The sequence below is a fragment of the Berghia stephanieae genome, chromosome 13 (assembly GCF_034508935.2).
Source record: "Berghia stephanieae isolate SIO BIC M18660-M18661 chromosome 13, UCSD_Bste_1.3, whole genome shotgun sequence".
Lineage (NCBI taxonomy): Eukaryota > Metazoa > Mollusca > Gastropoda > Nudibranchia > Aeolidiidae > Berghia > Berghia stephanieae.
In genome coordinates this window covers 36,898,227-36,916,491 of record NC_088372.1, presented here as the reverse complement: position 1 = coordinate 36,916,491, position 18,265 = coordinate 36,898,227, and the positions used below count along the sequence as shown (strand labels likewise).

The window sequence follows — 18,265 nt, the reverse complement described above, 5'->3', positions numbered from 1 at the left end:
AAGAAACCACATTTCTGCTGCCTCCAGTTTCTTTCTATCATCATCATCATCATTGCCTTTTTCACCCTGGGTCAGGGTATAGGCCACAAGCAAACAGTTTCCATCCTTCTCTATCCCTAGCTAACTTTTTTATCTCATTCCATGTCTTACCACTTCTCTGTATGTCAGCTTCTTTAATTCTTCTCCATGTTCCTCGTGGCCTTCTTCGGCTTTGTCTGTTGTCCTTCATAAATTCTGTCATTCCAGAAACTCTTCGGTCGCCCAAGCTATAACTATATAAAGAACAAAAAGTTCAATGTCTTTGTTTATTCTATTCCAGCTTCTACTGTGGTAGTCAAGGTATTGGACTGCCTGTAGACAAATGTGCCCCTGGGTGGTATTGTACTGGTGGGGCAGTAGCATCCCAACCCGCTGACCCAACTCAAGGAGGTCAGTGCAATGCTGGCTACTACTGTCCAGAGGGCAGCACGCAACAGGTGGACTGTAATCCTGGGACGTACTGCCAAGATGTTGGTAAGAGTTTGCTTTGATAAAATAAAAAAGAATCTCTGATGCTCGTATAGTGTCTCTTGGTTTTTGAAGTGGAAAAGAAGAGTAACAATTAATGCTCTCTACCCTTCAATAGGGGGTCCTGGTGCCCCAGTTGGTAGAGGACTTGCTTCACAAGCAAAGGGACTCCCGCATGCAGTCGGGTTTGTTTTTTTCGACACCCCTGTCCACTCAGCGGTGATTGGGTAGCTGAGTCTGTTGGATCTGGTTGAAAATACTTTGCGATATACTATTGTCCTATCCAAAGGGTAGCAAGCATTCCATGCTATAGATAAAGGGATAAATTCTGGTTCCATGGTCTAACGGCTCTTAAGGACTACCTTATTTTTTACTACTCTTCAATAGGAGTAGAAAGCGTGACAAAAGTAACGATATTTTGCAAAGGCTTAAAAGATCACGTTTGATGTTGGTCAAAGGCTTCTATTAGCCTGACTACATTATCTATGAAACATTTTTTAAATGCCGACAATAAATAAATATTTGAATTGAATTGAAAAAGTTAAATTACCCTTCAGTGACATTCAACAAGATAAATGAAAGCCATCCAAATTTATTGTTTCCAACTCAATAGTACTGTAGTCTGTGGAATCTTCAACATTGAAGTTACAGACTTAAAGGAAGAAAAAGAAGAAGAGATTGGATATAAACTTTGAACTCTATTTCAATATGTTAAACCTGGACAATGTCTTAGCTTTCATGGCGATTTCCAAATGTCCAACTCAAATGATGTTTTGTTTTAAATTTGTAACTTTTTGTTCGGTAAAAGAAGATTTTACATTTAATTTTGTGGTATTAGTTGATGAAGACTTTGGTGGAAATTAATGTTGATTATTCAATTTTTTCTTTTTTTTTCTTTTTTTTTTTGTTTGTTTGTTTGCAGGACTCTCAGAGCCATCAGGCAACTGCAGTGCTGGATATTATTGTTCGGCAAAGTCTCCGACAGCAACGCCTATTGCACAATCTTATGGTAATATATAATCATCATCACCATATCATCATCATCATCATCATCATCATCATCATCATCATCATCATCATCATCGTCGCCAGCATTATCATCATCATCATCATTATCATCGTCGCCATCATTATCATCATCATCATCATCATCATCACCATCATCATATCATCATCATCATCATCATCATCGTCATCGCCATCATCATCATCATCGTCATCGCCATCATTATCATCATCATCATCATCATCATCATCATCATCACCACTATCATCATCATCATCATCATCATCATTTGATCGTCATCATCCGTATAATCGAACTCCTATATGACGATTTTGTCATGCAGGTGATGAATGTTTGGCTGGTCACTACTGTCCAGCAGGCAGTGCCTCTGGTGTCCAGTGTCCACCGGGCACATTCCTCAGTGCTAAGGGAGCCCAGACAGTATCTGAGTGTGACACGTGTACTCAAGGATCTTACTGTGCTGGCAATGGTAACACAGCTGTGTCCGGCCCCTGTGCTGATGGCTATTACTGTCCATCTGGCATGAACATCTCCAACCCTGCTGAGTACACATGCCCTCAAGGTAAGGTTGCTCTCATTAGCCAAGTTGCATAAAAAAAATACTCTCAAGCGAGAAACATTAAAAATGCTCAAAGCGCTTTACAAGAGGTCCCAAGACAAGAGTTAAAGTTGATATTTTTCGAGATTGTGGATAGCTCATACGGTAGTGCAGTTGTCATACCAGTAAGGTCGCTGGTTCAAACCCCCATTACCGCCATGAAATTTTTATTCTCTATTGTCTTTTGGCACTTTCCTACTCACTTCATCTATTGTTGTTATCAAGACAATAGCAACACTTAACATGTAGGACGAGACATGGCGCCTGTTAGGCAATATTACAAGTTTTTTCAGATAAAGACAACTCTGTTCACTGCCAGTTACTCATTTTACACCTGAGTGCAGTGAAAGAATGTGAGTAAAGAGCCTTTTTTCAAGGACTCAACTTTTCACCGCTAGAGCGGGATTCGAACCCTAGATCTTCCGATCCAAAGGCAGCAGCTTCTTATGGTGCTCACACTACTATGTTATGACGATGGACCCAATCTGAAAATTCCGTACCATCACAAACCCACTGGGAAGCTTCATCACAACGCACTGTTCAACTCGATGCTCTGCGGTTTCTGGCTCATTACCACAATGGGTACATGTTGGACAACATGTGGCAAGTCCCTACTGATGCAATGAGTAAATGGCATACCATAGCCCCACAGTGTCTAATATTGTAACAAAGTCAAGAAATGTTGAGCACAATCACTGAGCTGATGGTTGACATAATAATAATAATAAAGCTGAAAACTTATATAGCGCTATAACTCCGAGACACCAGACTCTAAGCGCTTAAATTACAAATTACTTTGGCTGACACATACTCATTCACACACACAAGCACAAGCACACACACACACACACACACACACACACACACACACACACACACAATAGAAACCAGACAGACCTATCTTGCTTGCATTGATTGCAAAACTGATCAAGGCTTTCTGTCCTTTGATAAGGCATTCAGGTAAGGATGAGTATCTTGTCGTAGGCAGCGATGTTTAATGTAAGAGAACACATGTGGGAAATATTTAAAACTTTAAGAAATCACCACAAACTTGAACTGCTCAAAAAGTATATATAGGTACATTGATGGTCATTTTCATTGTAACTAAACCTAGAGGATGACGATAAGATACTGATCAGATACTGTTTCAGTAATCTATTGCAAAGTTCTTTGGACAAATTGGGGACGCCCTCCCAATTAAGTACAGCTATGTGGTCTTGTGGTATGACACTTGCTTTTGGATCTGAAGGTCCTAGGTTTGAGCCTCTCAGCGCATAGTTGAGTCTTTGGAAACTCAGGTGTAAAATGAGTACCTGGCCATTAACAGCGTTGTTTATGTCGGAAAAATTTTAATATCGCCTAACAGGCGATAAGATTAGGCACAGAAACAATTATACATTACTGACGTGTACTTATTTGCAGGTGATAACCCAAATTATTATAGGCTCAATGTTGTCATGAAAATTATCACTTTGCCCTCACATGTCTCGTTCTACATATTACGTGTTGCTGTTGGCCCTTTGTAAAGCGCTTTGAGCATGTTTAGTGGATATTGCGCTCTATAAAAAGCTCAAATTGTTATAGAAATATGACAAAAAATCCATGATTTCTTTTATCCCCTCCCTCCCCAGGTCATGAGTGTCCCAGTGGTAGCCATGAACCAGTCAGATGTGTCAGTGGACGATACCAAGATGAAACAGGTCAAGGCTCGTGTAAACTGTGTCCATCGGGTCATTACTGTGACAACACCATGGCTCCAGTTGTACTATTTAATGACACAGTATGTCCCCCAGGTAAGCCACATTACAAAATCAAACACAACAAATTTAGCTTGAAAACTTATCTCAAGTTTAATAAAAATAATAATAATAATAATAATAATAATAATAATAATAATAATAATAATAATAATAATAATAATAATAAAATAATAATAATAATATAATAATAATAATAATAATAATAATAATAATATAATAATATAATAATAATAATAATAATAATAATAATAATAATATAGTTTATTCATCAAAAAAAAAAAAAATGGAAATTCGCTTACAGACGTGGCATGCATAAAAATGTATAAACACAAAGTTGAGAATCTATGGCGACAATGTATACAGATATATATGCAAATGCACAAAAATATAAAAAATATACAATCAAGAACCAATAGTGACACTTTAAGTCTGCAATTATTACTATAACTATAGTATTAATTTTTTTTTTCTGGCATAAAAGGTATCACAGCCTTTTTTGCAATGAAATGTTTGTAGGATAAATCCTAACTTGTGTAAATCGTATTTATCCACGTATAATGTTAACACTTAAATATGGCATTTTTGTTGCAAATGAATTGATTTGATTAAAAAAGAAAAACAACAAGAACAAAAAAACAAAATAAACAAAACTTGTCTTTTAGAGCCTATATTGGAATTTATATCATTTTCTGTAGTGCTAAATAGATAACAATGTGAAATTAAATGTAAGCTTCAATCATCAACAAAACAGGATGAATGAAACACTACAGACAACTGAGATAATGATAACATCCATCTTAAGAAAGCCACTACCACATTATCTCATTCGTCTGTTATGTTTCATTCATCCTGTTTTGTTGATAAAGCGGAAACCAGAAACGTCCATTTTATTTGTTTTTCGTATATTAAATTGAAGCTTACATTTAATTTCACATTGCTATTTATTTCTTTGAGCTTGTAGTGCTAATAGTAATAATAATATAATAAATGTACATTTATATAGCGCTTATGCCGAAGCTTCGAAGTGCTTCACATTGACCATCAGAAAACAAGAGTGCACAGAAACAATTATACGCTACTGACGTATACTTATTTGCAGATGATAACCCAAATTATTATATAGGCTCAATACTGTCATGAAAATGCTCACTCTGCACTCACACTCCACTGCAGCTGATGTCTTGGTTATTGGAACAGACCCGAAATACAAATTTTCCCTTTCTGGGTGGGGATCCTGACCTCCCATAGCGAGCAAGGAGGAACACCTGTGTCTTCTATCCCCTTATATCTGTTTTCCAGCATGCTTTCTGTCTTTGTCTTGGAACGAGATTACTTAGTTTTTTTTCCTGGCCCTGGTTGGAGTCCTGGCTGGGAGGGAAACAGTCAAATGCATAGTTATTGTTTTGGAAGATGATATTTTTTTCCTTGTAAATCATCTCTCTGTTATGTATTAGTATATTTGTTATTTTTTAATGTATAATGCAAGCATTTGAGTGTGTTCCTCTTTGTTGGATTTTGTTCTTGTGTCCGGATGAGACTTATAGGTGATCTCAAACTAAGTACTTTGATAGTGTGCTCTTGGAATCTACATCTGATCCCTATTTGTTCCCAGTTCCCTTATGTCTTACTTTCTCTTGGATGCTTCAATTGTAATTCTAGAACTTTTTACTATCCCATTTTCTTCCTTTTTACTGGCGCTGATATAACCTAAATGTGTTGCAAGCGCCGTAAAACCCTTAACAACAAAACAAACAACAAATTTTCTCTTTGATAGGAATAAAGGGAATTTTATTTATTTTATTTATTTATCTTTTATTTATCTCTTAGGTCATTACTGTCCCAATGGCACTCGTTATGCCACTGAGTACAGATGTCCATTGGGAAGTTACAGCAATGCTTCAGGACTCCAGGCAGAAAGTGACTGTACTCTTTGTCCAGGAGGTTATTACTGTGACTCAGAGGCTCAGTTTGACTATTCCAAGATATGTAATCCAGGGTATGTTTTACCTCTTAAATATTCTTGTCGTTATGGAAAATAATAATAATAATAATTGTGTGTGTTGGAATGTGATAGTAGATAAGATTAGATGTCCATTGGGAAGTTACAGTAATGCTTCAGGACTCCATGCAGAAAGTGACTGTTCACTCTGTCCAGGAGAGGATATTACTGTGAGTCAGAGGCTCAGATATGTAATTCAGGGTATGTTTTACCTCTTAAATATTCTTGTCGTTTTTGTGCAGCTATGTGGTCTTGCAGTAAGACACCCGCTTTCGGATTGGAAAGTCCTGGGTTTGAGATTCACTCGGCGCATAGTTGAGTCCTTGGAAAAGGCCCTTTACTCACATTCTTTCATCGTAATCAGGTGTAATATTGCTTAATTGGCATCATGTCTTATTCTACATGTTACATGTTGCTGTTAGTCAGGGACCCTTTGTAAAGCGCTTTGAGCATGTTTAATGGATATTGCGCTATATAAAATCTCAAGTAGTAAAAGATAATATAAATAATTTTGTGTGTGATAGGACGTGATAGTAGATAAGATTCAATTCATGTCAAGTAAGATACATTTTCTGCTGTAAAAGTACCTCTATAATAAAGGCTATTTTTACTCATTCTTTCATCAATTACTAATGTGTAGCTATGATTGTTCATTGGTTGATGTGCTCAGCCGTCATTGTGTAGACATATTTGGAGATTATAATTTTGCCAAATATTACTTAAAGATGTCACCCTTCGGCACGGCATTCCATGAGGAAATTTTATATAAACATAAAAAAGGTAGTCCTTCAGAGCCATTCAGCCCATGGAGCCGGAGTTTATCCCGGTTTCTATAGTATGAAACCGACAATAGTAATTGCTTGCTATCCTTTGTAAAGGATGCTAGTCTATTGCAAAGTACTTTCTGCCAAATCTAACAGACTCAGCTACCCATTCACTGCAGAGTGGACAGGGAGCGGTCAGAAAAAAATCTCGACTGCACCGGGGATCGATTGCAGCCCCTTTGCATGTGAAGCGAGAGCTCTACCAACTGAGCTATTGGGACCCCCTATATAAACAATCCATCAAACAAATGTCTGATATCAACAGGAATCATCCATGTTGTTCAAAATATTCATTTTCAAACAAATAACAATGTGAAATTGAATGTAATTTTCAATTTAATATACAAAAACAGATAATTTGGACGTTTCCGGTTTCCCCTTTATCAACAAAACAGGATGAATAAAACACTACAGATGAATTAGATAATATGGTAGTGGCGTTGTTAATTAAGAGCTTACATTCAATTTCACATTGTTATTTATTTCTTCGAGCTTTTGAGCAGCAACATTTACATTTACATTACATTCCACTCATTTTCAAACAGAACATTGTCATTCTCAGCGCATAGTTGAGTCCTTGGAAAAGGCTCTTTACACACATTCTCTCACCATACTCAGGTGTTAAATAAGTACCTGGCAATCAACAGCGTTGTCTTTGTCTGAAAAATTGTAATATTGCCTAACAGGCATTATGTCCTGTCCTACATGTTAAATGTTGCTGTTGGCCAGGGGCCCCTTGTAAAGCGCTTTGAGCACATTTAGTGGATATTGTGCTATATAAAAGCTCTTTTTAATTTTTTTAATCTATCAGGTTCTACTGTCGTCAAGGAGCCACATCGGGTACACCAAACCAGGGTTACGATGCCGACGAGTGTCCAAGAGGCCATTATTGTCCATCACAGACGTCAGAACCACAGAAATGTCCTCTCGGGACTTATTCCAATGCGACAAGACTGACCCAGGTCTCAGATTGTCTCAACTGTACAGCTGGTGAGTATTAGTATTAGACTCGAGAGTACAGTGGATCCTGATGAATCATCACCGCCAGACCACGAAGATTGGTTGACTTTAACTCACTCAATCCTGGAGAATTTTGCTAATTTTCAAAATTAGAAAAAAATATATTAAAAATGCGCATGTGGATAGATAGTTTTATTCAACTACCCTTAACATGTAAAAATGAAAAAACAAAAATATTAGATTTGATACTAAACTTATAATTTGTCTCAGAAAAAATGTAATAAATAGGCACGGGGTAAAAGTAACCCGGGAAAACGATGGATAAGTCGATGTTAGGGTTGAGTGAGTAAAGCAATGTTGATTTTATCCATTATCAATGACAAACACATAGCTGAAGAATAGAAGATTTGGGTCCAACAAGAGGTGTTGACTCCAAGCACAAGTCCACAGCTTCTAGCAGCTTAATATTACTTTAACTATGTATCCATAGGTTATGTGCAGCTATATAGTCTTATGGCATAGTTGAGTCCTTGAAAAAGTCTCTTTACTCTGATTCTAACAGTGTTGTCTCTCTCCGAAAAAAATTTGTAATATAAAAGTTCAATTTTAAAAAAATAGAAAAATGTCAATATCCATGTGCATCATTTGTAATCCCAGGTATGTATTGTGGTGAGACGAACATGACGGAGCCCAGCGGCCCCTGTCAAGAAGGTTATTACTGTCCTGAAGGATCCTCCCTGCCCACCCAGATAGATTGTCCACCAGGCTATTACTGTAATGAGAGCTCTGATGTACCCAATCCATGTCCAAAAGGTAAACTAGTTGTATGATGGATTAAGTCTCTCTCTCTCTCTCTCTCTCTCTCTCTCTCTCTCTCTCTCTCTGACTCTTTCTCTCTCTCTCTGACTCTTTCTCTCTCTCTCTCTCTCTCTCTTTCTTTCTCCCTCTCTCTCCCTCTCTGACTCTCTCTATGTCTCTCTCTCTATCTCTCTCTCTCTCTATCTCTCTCTCTCTCTGACTCTTTCTCTCTCTCTCTCTCTCTCTCTCTTTCTCTCTCTCTCTCTCTCTTTCTTTCTCCCTCTCTCTCCCTCTCTGACTCTCTCTATGTCTCTCTCTCTCTATCTCTCTCTCTCTCTCTCTCTCTCTCTCTCTCTCTCTCTCTCTCTCTCTCTCTCTCTCCCCCCACCTTTTCCCCTTTACAACCACCGCTGCCATCACCATCTCCTCCTCCCATATGTCTGATCTTTAATTTAACCAATTATCAACATTTGATTCAGCCCAACCTTATCATAATGGCTCAAATAAACATTATATCTGTTCATACGTTGTTAATTATTTGATATGTTTATATTAAATCATTAATTAGTTGTTAATGTTTATTTTATGTATTTAATCATGTATTTATTTATGTATTTATTTATTTATTAACTTATATGTTTACTTATTCATCTATTTATCATTTAGCTCCTATAAACAATGAATTCGTTCATAGGTTATTAATTTCTTGATATGTTTATATTGAATAATTAATTAATTTTGATTGATTGATTTATTTATTGATATATCCATATATGTACGTATTCATTTGTGTATGTATTTGTTTGTTTATTAATTCATTTGTCTGTCTATTTTGTGGTTTGAAGGTACCTACTCTAATCAACCAAACTTGAAGTCAGAGTCCAGCTGTTCTGATTGCCCCGGTGGCTACTACTGTGAGACTGATGGACTGACCAACTACACAGGTCCCTGTGAACCTGGTGAGTACACACAGAATATCATAGGAAAAAGATTTAAGATTATTAATCTGTTTAACGAAACAGTTTTCATTTTTCATTCTTATTTTTTTTTTTACTTACAAAATATGATATACCACGTAACACAGGGTAATATACGATTCTTTCATCTCTTTATATTTATTAAACGAGTTATTTTTATTGTGCCCAATAACACAACAAGCTTGCGAGGGAATATGCTGTGATAAAATTATCAAAATTGTTAATAAAAGTGTAAATATATACACAAATTTATTAACCCTTTTGACAAGTTTATCACATCATCTTCCCTTCTTTTAGTGCTGGTATGACCTAAAAGTGTCGCAAGTGCTGTAAAATCATTGGAGACAAAACAAGAGGAACATTCAAGTTCTGGGTGGGGTTCCTGACCTCCCATAGTGGGCAGGGGGGTACTTACTGTGTCTTCTATCCCCCTATATCTGTTTTCCAATTGATTTCTGTCTTTGTCTTGAAATGAGATTACTTGGTTTTGTCCTGGCCCTAGCCGATTACCTGGCTGGGAGGGAAACAGTCGATCAAATGTATAATTATATTTGGGAGATGATATTTATTTCCTCATAAATCATCTCTCTGTTATGTAGTTATTTTGGTTTATTCTTAACAAATGATTTGTAAACATTTGAGTGTATTCCTCCTACTGGGATCTTGTGCTGGTATCTGGGTGAGACTTTTAGGTGATCTCAAACTAAGTACACTGATAGTGTGCTCTCGGAATCTACATCTGTTCCCTATTTGAACCTTTTCCCCTTGTCTTACTTATTCCTCAAGTCCCTTTAATTGTACATCTAGAATGTTTTTACTATCCAATTTTCTTCCTTTTTACTGGCGCTGATATGACCTAAATGTGTTGCAAGCGCTGTAAAACCCTTAAAATAAAACAAAAAAACAACATTCATGTTGTATTGATTTTTTTCAGGCTACTATTGCCCAGTGGGATCCATCTACAAAGATGCGTCTGGCTTTGAATGTCCAGTTGGTAACTATTGCCCTGGAGGGAACTCTGCTCCACTGCCTTGTCGGAACAACAGTCATGTGAGTTTCAGCCAGATTTGGTTTTTCAAAATTTGAAGTTTTTTATTTATTTGGTGGGGGCCTCAAATCTCTCACTATTTGTCTGTCTGTTTGTCTGCATGTCTGTCATCTGTCTCTCTCTATCTCTATCTATCTCTCTCTCTCTCTCTCTCTCTCTCTCTCTCTCTCTCTCTCTTTCTCTATTCCTCTCTCTTTCTCTCTTTCTCTATATCTCTTTCTCTTTCTCTATCTCTCTCTCTCTCTCTCTCTCTCTCTCTATCTATCTCTCTCTCTCTCCCTCCCTCCCTCCCTCCCTCCTCTCCCTCTCTACCTTTCCCTCTCTATCCCTTTCCCTCCTTCATCTATCTGATATCCTCAATTTTTTATGAGTGTGCCAGATAGTATAAGGCATCTCACATTCAGATAACCCCGGCATCTCTTTTTATTTTTAATGAAGAAGAAATTTAGCCCCCATACCTAACGTTGAAAGATAGCTGCACTATGGTTGATACCTGCTGAGTTGTCAGGTTTTAAAAAAATTGAGATAGAGCCTAAAAGACAAAATTGACATAAAGGTTAATACTCCCCCCCTCCTCCCCTTCCCCCTCGAAAAAAAATCTTGAGCTTTTATATAGCGCATTATCCTATAAACATGCTCAAAGTGCTTCACAAAGGTTTCTGACCATTAGCAATGCGTAACATGTCGACGATATTACAATTTTTTCGACAGAGGCAACGCTGTTAACGGTCAGGTATTCATTTTACACCTGTGTATATTGAGAATATGTGGGTAAAGAGCCTTTTCCAAGGACTCAACCATGTGCCAAGCGCGGCTCAAACCTAGGACCTTCCGATCCAAAACTGAGTGTCGTACCAAAAGACCACAGAGCTGCACAAGAGAGGGATGCCTCTGTGTTTTTTAAAATGTATTTATTTATTGTAAATTTTTCTCTTCATTCCTATGTCGTAGGTGAATCACACCCAAGCCGTCGCATGTTACGATTGTCCTGCAGGCTACTACTGTGAATTGGCTGGCCAGTCCATCCTCTGCCCTGCAGGTTACTTCTGTCCAGCCGGAACAGGCTTAGATTGGCAGGCTTGCCCTAGAGGAACATACAGCAGTGTGAAGGGCCTGTACCAGGAGTCTCAATGTTTGCCTTGCCCTGCTGGCAAATATTGTGGTGGTGAACATCTAACAGTTGTGTCAGGTTTGTTGACTGTTTAATTCCTGAGTATTTGTATAGATAGTATACGCTTGGCGAAGAAGCTCACAACATTGCCATCCGGAAGTATAACGGAACAACACACAAAACTATGTGTAACCATGAACTTTTATAGTCTGGTTAACACAGTTTAGTGAGAATTACTCATAAACGCGGATGGCAAAAAACAATAACAAAGATCCGAGTGACGTCAACTTTATTCTATCTATAGTGTAAATGTTGCTGCTCGAAGCTCGCAGAAAGAAATAACAATGTGAAATTGAATGTAAGCTTTATAGTGACTTATGTATGATTATTAAGGTTGTTGCTTTCATGATTTTGTTGTCATTAATATTTCATTATATAATGAACTTTGTACATTTATGATTCATTCGATCATCAACAATTTTCAATAACTTCAGTATTCTATGATAGTAGTTTTCTACCTTACATTGCCATATTGATATATTTTTCCTTACATTCAGCATTGTGTAAAACCGTCTGTGAATGATACAATACAAGCTATATGATATTTTGTAATTATAAACTATTGTATAAGGCATTTAAAGGATAATTCCTTAGTAAGATGTATTGAACATCTTGCTCTCACAGGAAAGATAGAAGGTAAAAAGAGTAAAGGTAGACCAAGAAAAACATATTTGAATAGTTTGACCATCTGGGTGACAGAGAATGAGAAGAATAATATTAGTTTTCTGAGGTTATCTGATCAGAGAGATGAATGATCACCAATGTCTGGCACAGACTTGGTACTTGAAGAAGAAGAAGAATAAGATAAGATAAGATAGTGAGGGATTGGTCATAGTTAAGGGATCTTCCTAAACGATGCTGTTTGAAATCAAGTTGAGTATAATTCATACTTAATTCATAATTCATAATTCATAATTGATCTTGACAGGCGACTGTGCTGCAGGCCATTGGTGTATGTCTGGTATTGACAGAGCCTATCCAGGAGGAGATAACCAGTCCACACCCATCTACAACAATACATGTTACGATGACCGTATGGTTGGGTCGGGAGGCGTGTGTCCAGTGGGCCATTACTGTCCTGGTGGAATTGCCAGCTACCTGCCTGTCCCTTGTGATAATGGAACCTACGCTGACGTCGAAGGACTGGATGTCTGCAAGGATTGTCCCGCTGGTAGGGACTGCTTTGCTTTACTTGTCACAGTGATACTAGGCTGCAAGAAGCTGTGGATTGTAAAAAGGAATAAACAAAAATGAATATAACAACTTCATGAAATAACAAAATACCCAACACATAACATTTCAGGCTCAAAACCCTTCTTCAGCCAACAACAAAAAACAATAAAGACATAAATATAATTGAGCTTTATAAATAATTGAGCTTTATATAGCGCAATATCCACTAAATGTGCTCAAAGTGCTTTACAAGGGGTCCCTGGTCAACAGCAACATTTAACATGTAGGACGGGACGTGCCGCCTATTAGGTGATATTACAATTTTTCGGACAAAGACAACGCTGTTAATGGCCAGGTACTCATTTTACACCTGAGTACGGTGAGAGAATGTGAGTAAAGAGCCTTTTCCAAGGACTCAACTATGCGCCGAGCGCGAGGCTCGAACCCAGGACCTTCCGATCCGAACTCGAGTGTCATACCACTAGACTACATGGCCGCACTTGCTTTACTTGTCACAGTGATACTAGGCTGCTAGAAGCTGTGGATTGTAAAAAGGAATAAACAAACATGAATATAACAGCTTCATGAAACAAAATACCAAACACGGGAACATTTCGGGCTCAAAACCCTTCTTCAGCCAACAGTAAAAAACAATAAAGACAAATACATTACTAAATTCCAGATAGACGACATAGATCTCTGAGAGAGAGAGAGAGGGAGAGAGAGAGAGAGTGAGAGAGATAGAGAGAGAGAGAGAAAGAGAGAGAGAGGGAGAGAGAGAGAGAGAGTGTGTGTGTGAGTGAGTGAGTGAGTGTGTGTGTGTGTGCTTATTAGGGATAATATGGTAATATAATTATGTATAACTTTTCATCAACCATCCAAAATATCATTTCTATGTTTAAACTTTTTTTTCAACTTTCTTCCAGGATACTACTGCCCAACCAGTACAGTGAACTACACAGACTATGCCTGTCCAACCGGTTACTACTGCCCCACGAACACAGCTTGGTGGAATGACCATCCATGCTCTGCTGGAACCTTCAACAACCTCACTCTCAGAACCTCCAATGCAGACTGTATAGCTTGCACAGGTGAAGATGATTTGTTAAATGATTTGTCAATTAATGAAAAAAGAATTATTTTGTTTTTATAAAGGGGAAAATCTTTTGTTGTCCAGGATAGAAAGTAAAATAAAATTTAGACTAGTTAGAAAAATGATAAAATGGAATTAGAATTTTTAAAAATTTTCTTTTAATTAAAAAAACTGAGCTTTATATAGCGCAATATCCACTGAATGTGCTCAAAGCGCTTTACAAGGGTTCCCTGGTCAACAGCAACATTTAACATGCCGCCTGTTAGGCGATATTACAATTTTTCTGACAAAGACAACACTGTTAATGGCCAGGTACTCATTTTACACCTGAGTACGGTGAGAGAATGTGAGTAAAGAGCCTTTTCCAAGGACTCAACTATGTGCCGAGCATGAGGCTCGAAGCCAGGACCTTCCGATCCGAAAGCGAGTGTCATACCACTAGACCACATAGCCGCACAAAAATAAAGTTTTACAAAATGTTAGGGATAGTAGTATTAGTATTATTAATAGTTATAACAATATATGATCCAGTATTCATTCATTCTTCCCATCCCAAACAGGTGGGTCATACTGTCAACAAGACGGACTGTCTTTGCCCACAGACCTCTGTGATGCTGGCTTCTATTGTAGCGGTGGTTCCAGTGACCCCCGACCTACCGGTGCAGGTGGTAATGAGTGTACACCAGGCTACTACTGCCCAAGAGGGTCTGCTCAGCCTATTGGTAAGAGAATTTTAATGATGTGTGATTTGATGGTAAATTAATCTGTCACTGTCAATTTGTATTGGAGATTTCATTTTTCATTTTCCTTTTTTTTCTCGATAAGTTATTGTTTGATTTAAAAGACAAAACAAAGAAAAACATAAAGATGTACTCACACACACACACACACATACACACACTCACACACACACACACACATACTCACAAGCTTACATTTACCCCCCACCCCCTCCCCCTACACAACAACAACAAAAATTTAAAAAAAAAACAAACAAAATAAAGAGAACTCAGTATGCTGAGGGAAAAAATAATTATTTTATATGAGTAGAAAAAAAAGTGATTAAAATTTTCTAACTTTCAATGAAAATGTATTGCTTGCTTAAGATGATGCAAGTTATTAGTCTTTTTTTTTTTAACTTCTAGCGACAGTTGAAATATTATGTAAATTATTTACTCAAAATGATTTACCCAAAATATTTTCATCCATAACAAAAGTTTTTGGATATTGAATTTATATCAATGAATACTCAGACAACAATACACAAAAAGACTATATCAGATGTGTCACATATCTCTCATGTAAAAAAACCTCATTTTCCTATATGGCTTATGGTACAAGGAGAGAATAATAATAATAATTGATAATTTATTGTTGCATTGATCAGAATGTGATCCAGGCCAGTTCTGTGCCACAAGCCAGTTGAACCAGACGTCAGGAGATTGTTTACAAGGCTATTATTGCACCAAGATGGCAGTCGTAGCAAACCCCACCGATGGAAATGTTACTGGTAAGTCATTAATTCAGAAAAGTGAGTGGAGCAGGCACTTATGTTGGTAGCAACAAGAGATGAAATGAGTAGGAAAGTGCCAGAAGACAATAGAGAATAACATTTTTTATTCTCTATTGTCTTCTGGCACTTTCCTACTCACTTCATCTCTTGTTGGTAAGTCATTACTTTTTTGACTTGCCAAATTGTTTTGTTAAAATCCTATCTTCCACATGTTGTTGCCTTTCCAGACTCGTTTCTGATGATCTGTTAATTATATTTACCTTGTTGCATTTTGATTTGTTTTTGTGTCCTGTCATCGGAAAAAATATGCGTTTCCTCAGTATGTTTGACTCACAAAAACATTCAGTGGAGTTTTTGGGGGAATGAATTCCATGTGACGGAAGTGAAAACATATTTGTGCTATTTATAATTACATTCCTGCCCTATGCTGACCAGGTTCAGATTTAACGGACACCATTTTTGAGCCACCACCTCATTCTTGTATCATGTGTGGGTATGAGGTCTAGTGGTATAACACTCGCCTTTGGACAGTAAGGTCCAAGGTTCGAATCCTGCTCTGAGTTGAGTCCTTGGAAAAGGCTCTTTATTCACATTCTCTCATCATACTCAGGTGTAAAAAGAGTACCTGGCCTTTAATTGTATTTTTGTCTGAAAAAAAAATGTAATGTCACCTAAAAGGCACCATGCCTTGTCCTTCATGTTAAGTGTTGCTGTTGGCTTGGGACCCCCCTTGTAATAAGCACGTTGAGCATGTTTAGTGGATATTGCCGTATAGAAATGATCCGAGTTTTTTTTATTTTGCTTTCTTTTATTGTAATTATGAGCCAGAAAGCAAAAATTTAATAAAGTTAAAATAAAGTGAATTTTGAATTTTGAGTTGTTTTTATTTTATCTTAAATACCACCTTGAAACTTTTTTATTGAGAACTTACTAATTTAACTCAAAATGTTTTGATCTGGAGTTAGAATTCAAGTTTTAACAGTTACTATTATAAAATTTATTTGTTTTCAAATGTTTTTTTTTTCAATTGTACCGTTTTTAGGAGACATCTGTCCCACTGGTACCTACTGCCCAACAGCCAGTGGAGCACCAACCCTGTGTCCTGCAGGAACCTACCTCAACTCTACAGGAAACTATGATCTGTCCGATTGCCACAGTTGCCAGGCAGGCCGCTATTGTGATGGTGCAGGAAACACCCTGCCAGACGGTCCATGCGACCCAGGCTATTACTGCCCTGGAGGTCAGAGTTCACCTAACCCACACGACTTGAACTGCACCTTGGGTCATTATTGTCCAGAGGCATCGGATTCGCCCGTCAGATGTTTGTCAGGTAATCAAATAAATAATTTATTCTTAACTCGCTCCTTACCAGCCATTTTCAGGATTTTCCCCAAAACTTCACACCCAACTAACACAAAAATATATTTTTTATAACTCAAACACATTAGCAGTAAGTTCTTCTGATACATAATTTCTTTAGCAAAACATGCTCTAGAACACACTGTGTTCATTTTCTTTAAATTTTATGATGTACAAAAGAAATTTGAATTAGAAAAATGTTGGTTGTATCTTAACGAATATGACGATTTTCCTACGGCTGGTAAGGAGAGGGTTAAACTACCATATAAGGATGTTTGACATCATCATGCATTGTTGATTTTCGTTACAATATGGATCTTGTGGGTTAATTTAATGTAAAAGTAATCAATGCTCACTTGTACTTTACAGTTATTTTGCTGTCTATTGCTTGCTTCAGTGGCACCGATAGGTGGCCGCACTTGGGTTGCAGGAATTTTACAACAAGACCCATTGCTTAGTCTAGATGTGTGGCTGTGCTGGGGCCATTCCTGCCCAAAAACAAAACAACACGTCAATTGTGTTATATCAATGCTACACACACGTTTACATGCATGAAGTCAGAGTGTGACCAGACTATTCAACAAGCCAAATGGATTGCGTTTTATCCAGAAAACAGCGACACAGTGACATAAACAGTGTTCGTGGCCATGACCAGTCAATTTACTCTATATCGTATTATTTACCATTTCACTATTGATTAACAGTGATGAAAGCAAATAATATTCTAACAATTGGATTCAGTAGTCTGATGTCACGCCGCCCGGCAACGGCAGCCATCTTGGTTCTAAACAAAGAAAATCATTACTTTTTATTCTTCATGCTGGCTAGAACTTTTCATATGTCTTGTGATCAGAATGTGTAAAAGTCAAAACATGATCAAATTTATGGGTTTTTTTCTTCTGGATACGCTTTTATGCTCACCGGAGAAATATTTCATACGGGCATCCACCATTGTTCCGATAGTTTAGAGCCAGTGTTACTAAGTTACCATGAGGAAGGAAGTGACGTTACGACTGTTGAAGAGTATTCTTTGTTTGTTTTTGTAACACTATTCAGGTTCCTATCAAGACGAGACAACGCAAAGCGAGTGCAAGCCGTGTCCAGCTGGTTTCTACTGTGACAACACACTCTCACCAGTTGTGTTATTCAACAACTCTGCCTGTCCCGTGGGTTTCTACTGTCCAGAGAACACAACCCATGCCACACAGAATCCTTGTCCGGCAGGAACTTTCAACAATGTCACTCACAGAACTGACATCTCTGATTGCATCCCTTGCTCTGGAGGTATGTATTATAAATTTTGTATGTGCGGCTATGTGGTCTTGTGGTATGACACTTGCTTTCGGATCGGAAGGTCCTGGGTTCAAGCCTCGCTCGGCGCATAGTTGAGTCCGCGGAAAAGGCTCTTTACTCACATTCTCTCACTGTACTCAGGTGTAAAGTGAGTACCTGGCCGTT

The 18,265-nt window shown here is 37.7% G+C and overlaps 3 protein-coding genes across 3 annotated transcripts in view; all 3 read left to right on the top strand.

Annotated features, from left to right (window-relative positions):
* Positions 1–1,652, top strand: part of LOC144958937 (uncharacterized) — a 42,847-nt gene extending 41,195 nt beyond the window's left edge. The window contains exons 31-32 of the mRNA XM_078891235.1: positions 320–513; positions 1,430–1,652. Coding sequence (XP_078747361.1) covers positions 320–513; positions 1,430–1,527 — 292 coding nt within the window. The 3' untranslated portion in view covers positions 1,528–1,652. The remainder of the gene's footprint in view (positions 1–319; positions 514–1,429) is intronic.
* The window catches only part of LOC144959016 (uncharacterized), a 212,342-nt gene that overhangs the window by 57,668 nt on the left and 136,409 nt on the right, over positions 1–18,265 (top strand). The gene's annotated exons all lie outside the window — the stretch shown is intronic.
* LOC144959017 (uncharacterized) lies at positions 1,971–8,466 on the top strand. Its single transcript, XM_078891351.1, has 5 exons — positions 1,971–2,096; positions 3,764–3,925; positions 5,720–5,888; positions 7,527–7,705; positions 8,333–8,466. The coding sequence occupies exons 2-4, from the start codon at positions 3,767–3,769 to the stop codon at positions 7,670–7,672; spliced, it is 474 nt and encodes a 157-aa protein (XP_078747477.1). The 5' UTR covers positions 1,971–2,096; positions 3,764–3,766; the 3' UTR covers positions 7,673–7,705; positions 8,333–8,466.

Bases quoted from the DNA above. Each gene is read 5' to 3' on its own strand.
- LOC144959017 (XM_078891351.1), top strand. From the start codon at position 3,767: ATGAGTGTCCCAGTGGTAGCCATGAACCAGTCAGATGTGTCAGTGGAC. The intron at 3,926-5,719 runs GTAAGCCACATT...TTTATCTCTTAG, and splicing joins TGACACAGTATGTCCCCCAG to GTCATTACTGTCCCAATGGC. The intron at 5,889-7,526 runs GTATGTTTTACC...TTAATCTATCAG, and splicing joins TCCAAGATATGTAATCCAGG to GTTCTACTGTCGTCAAGGAG.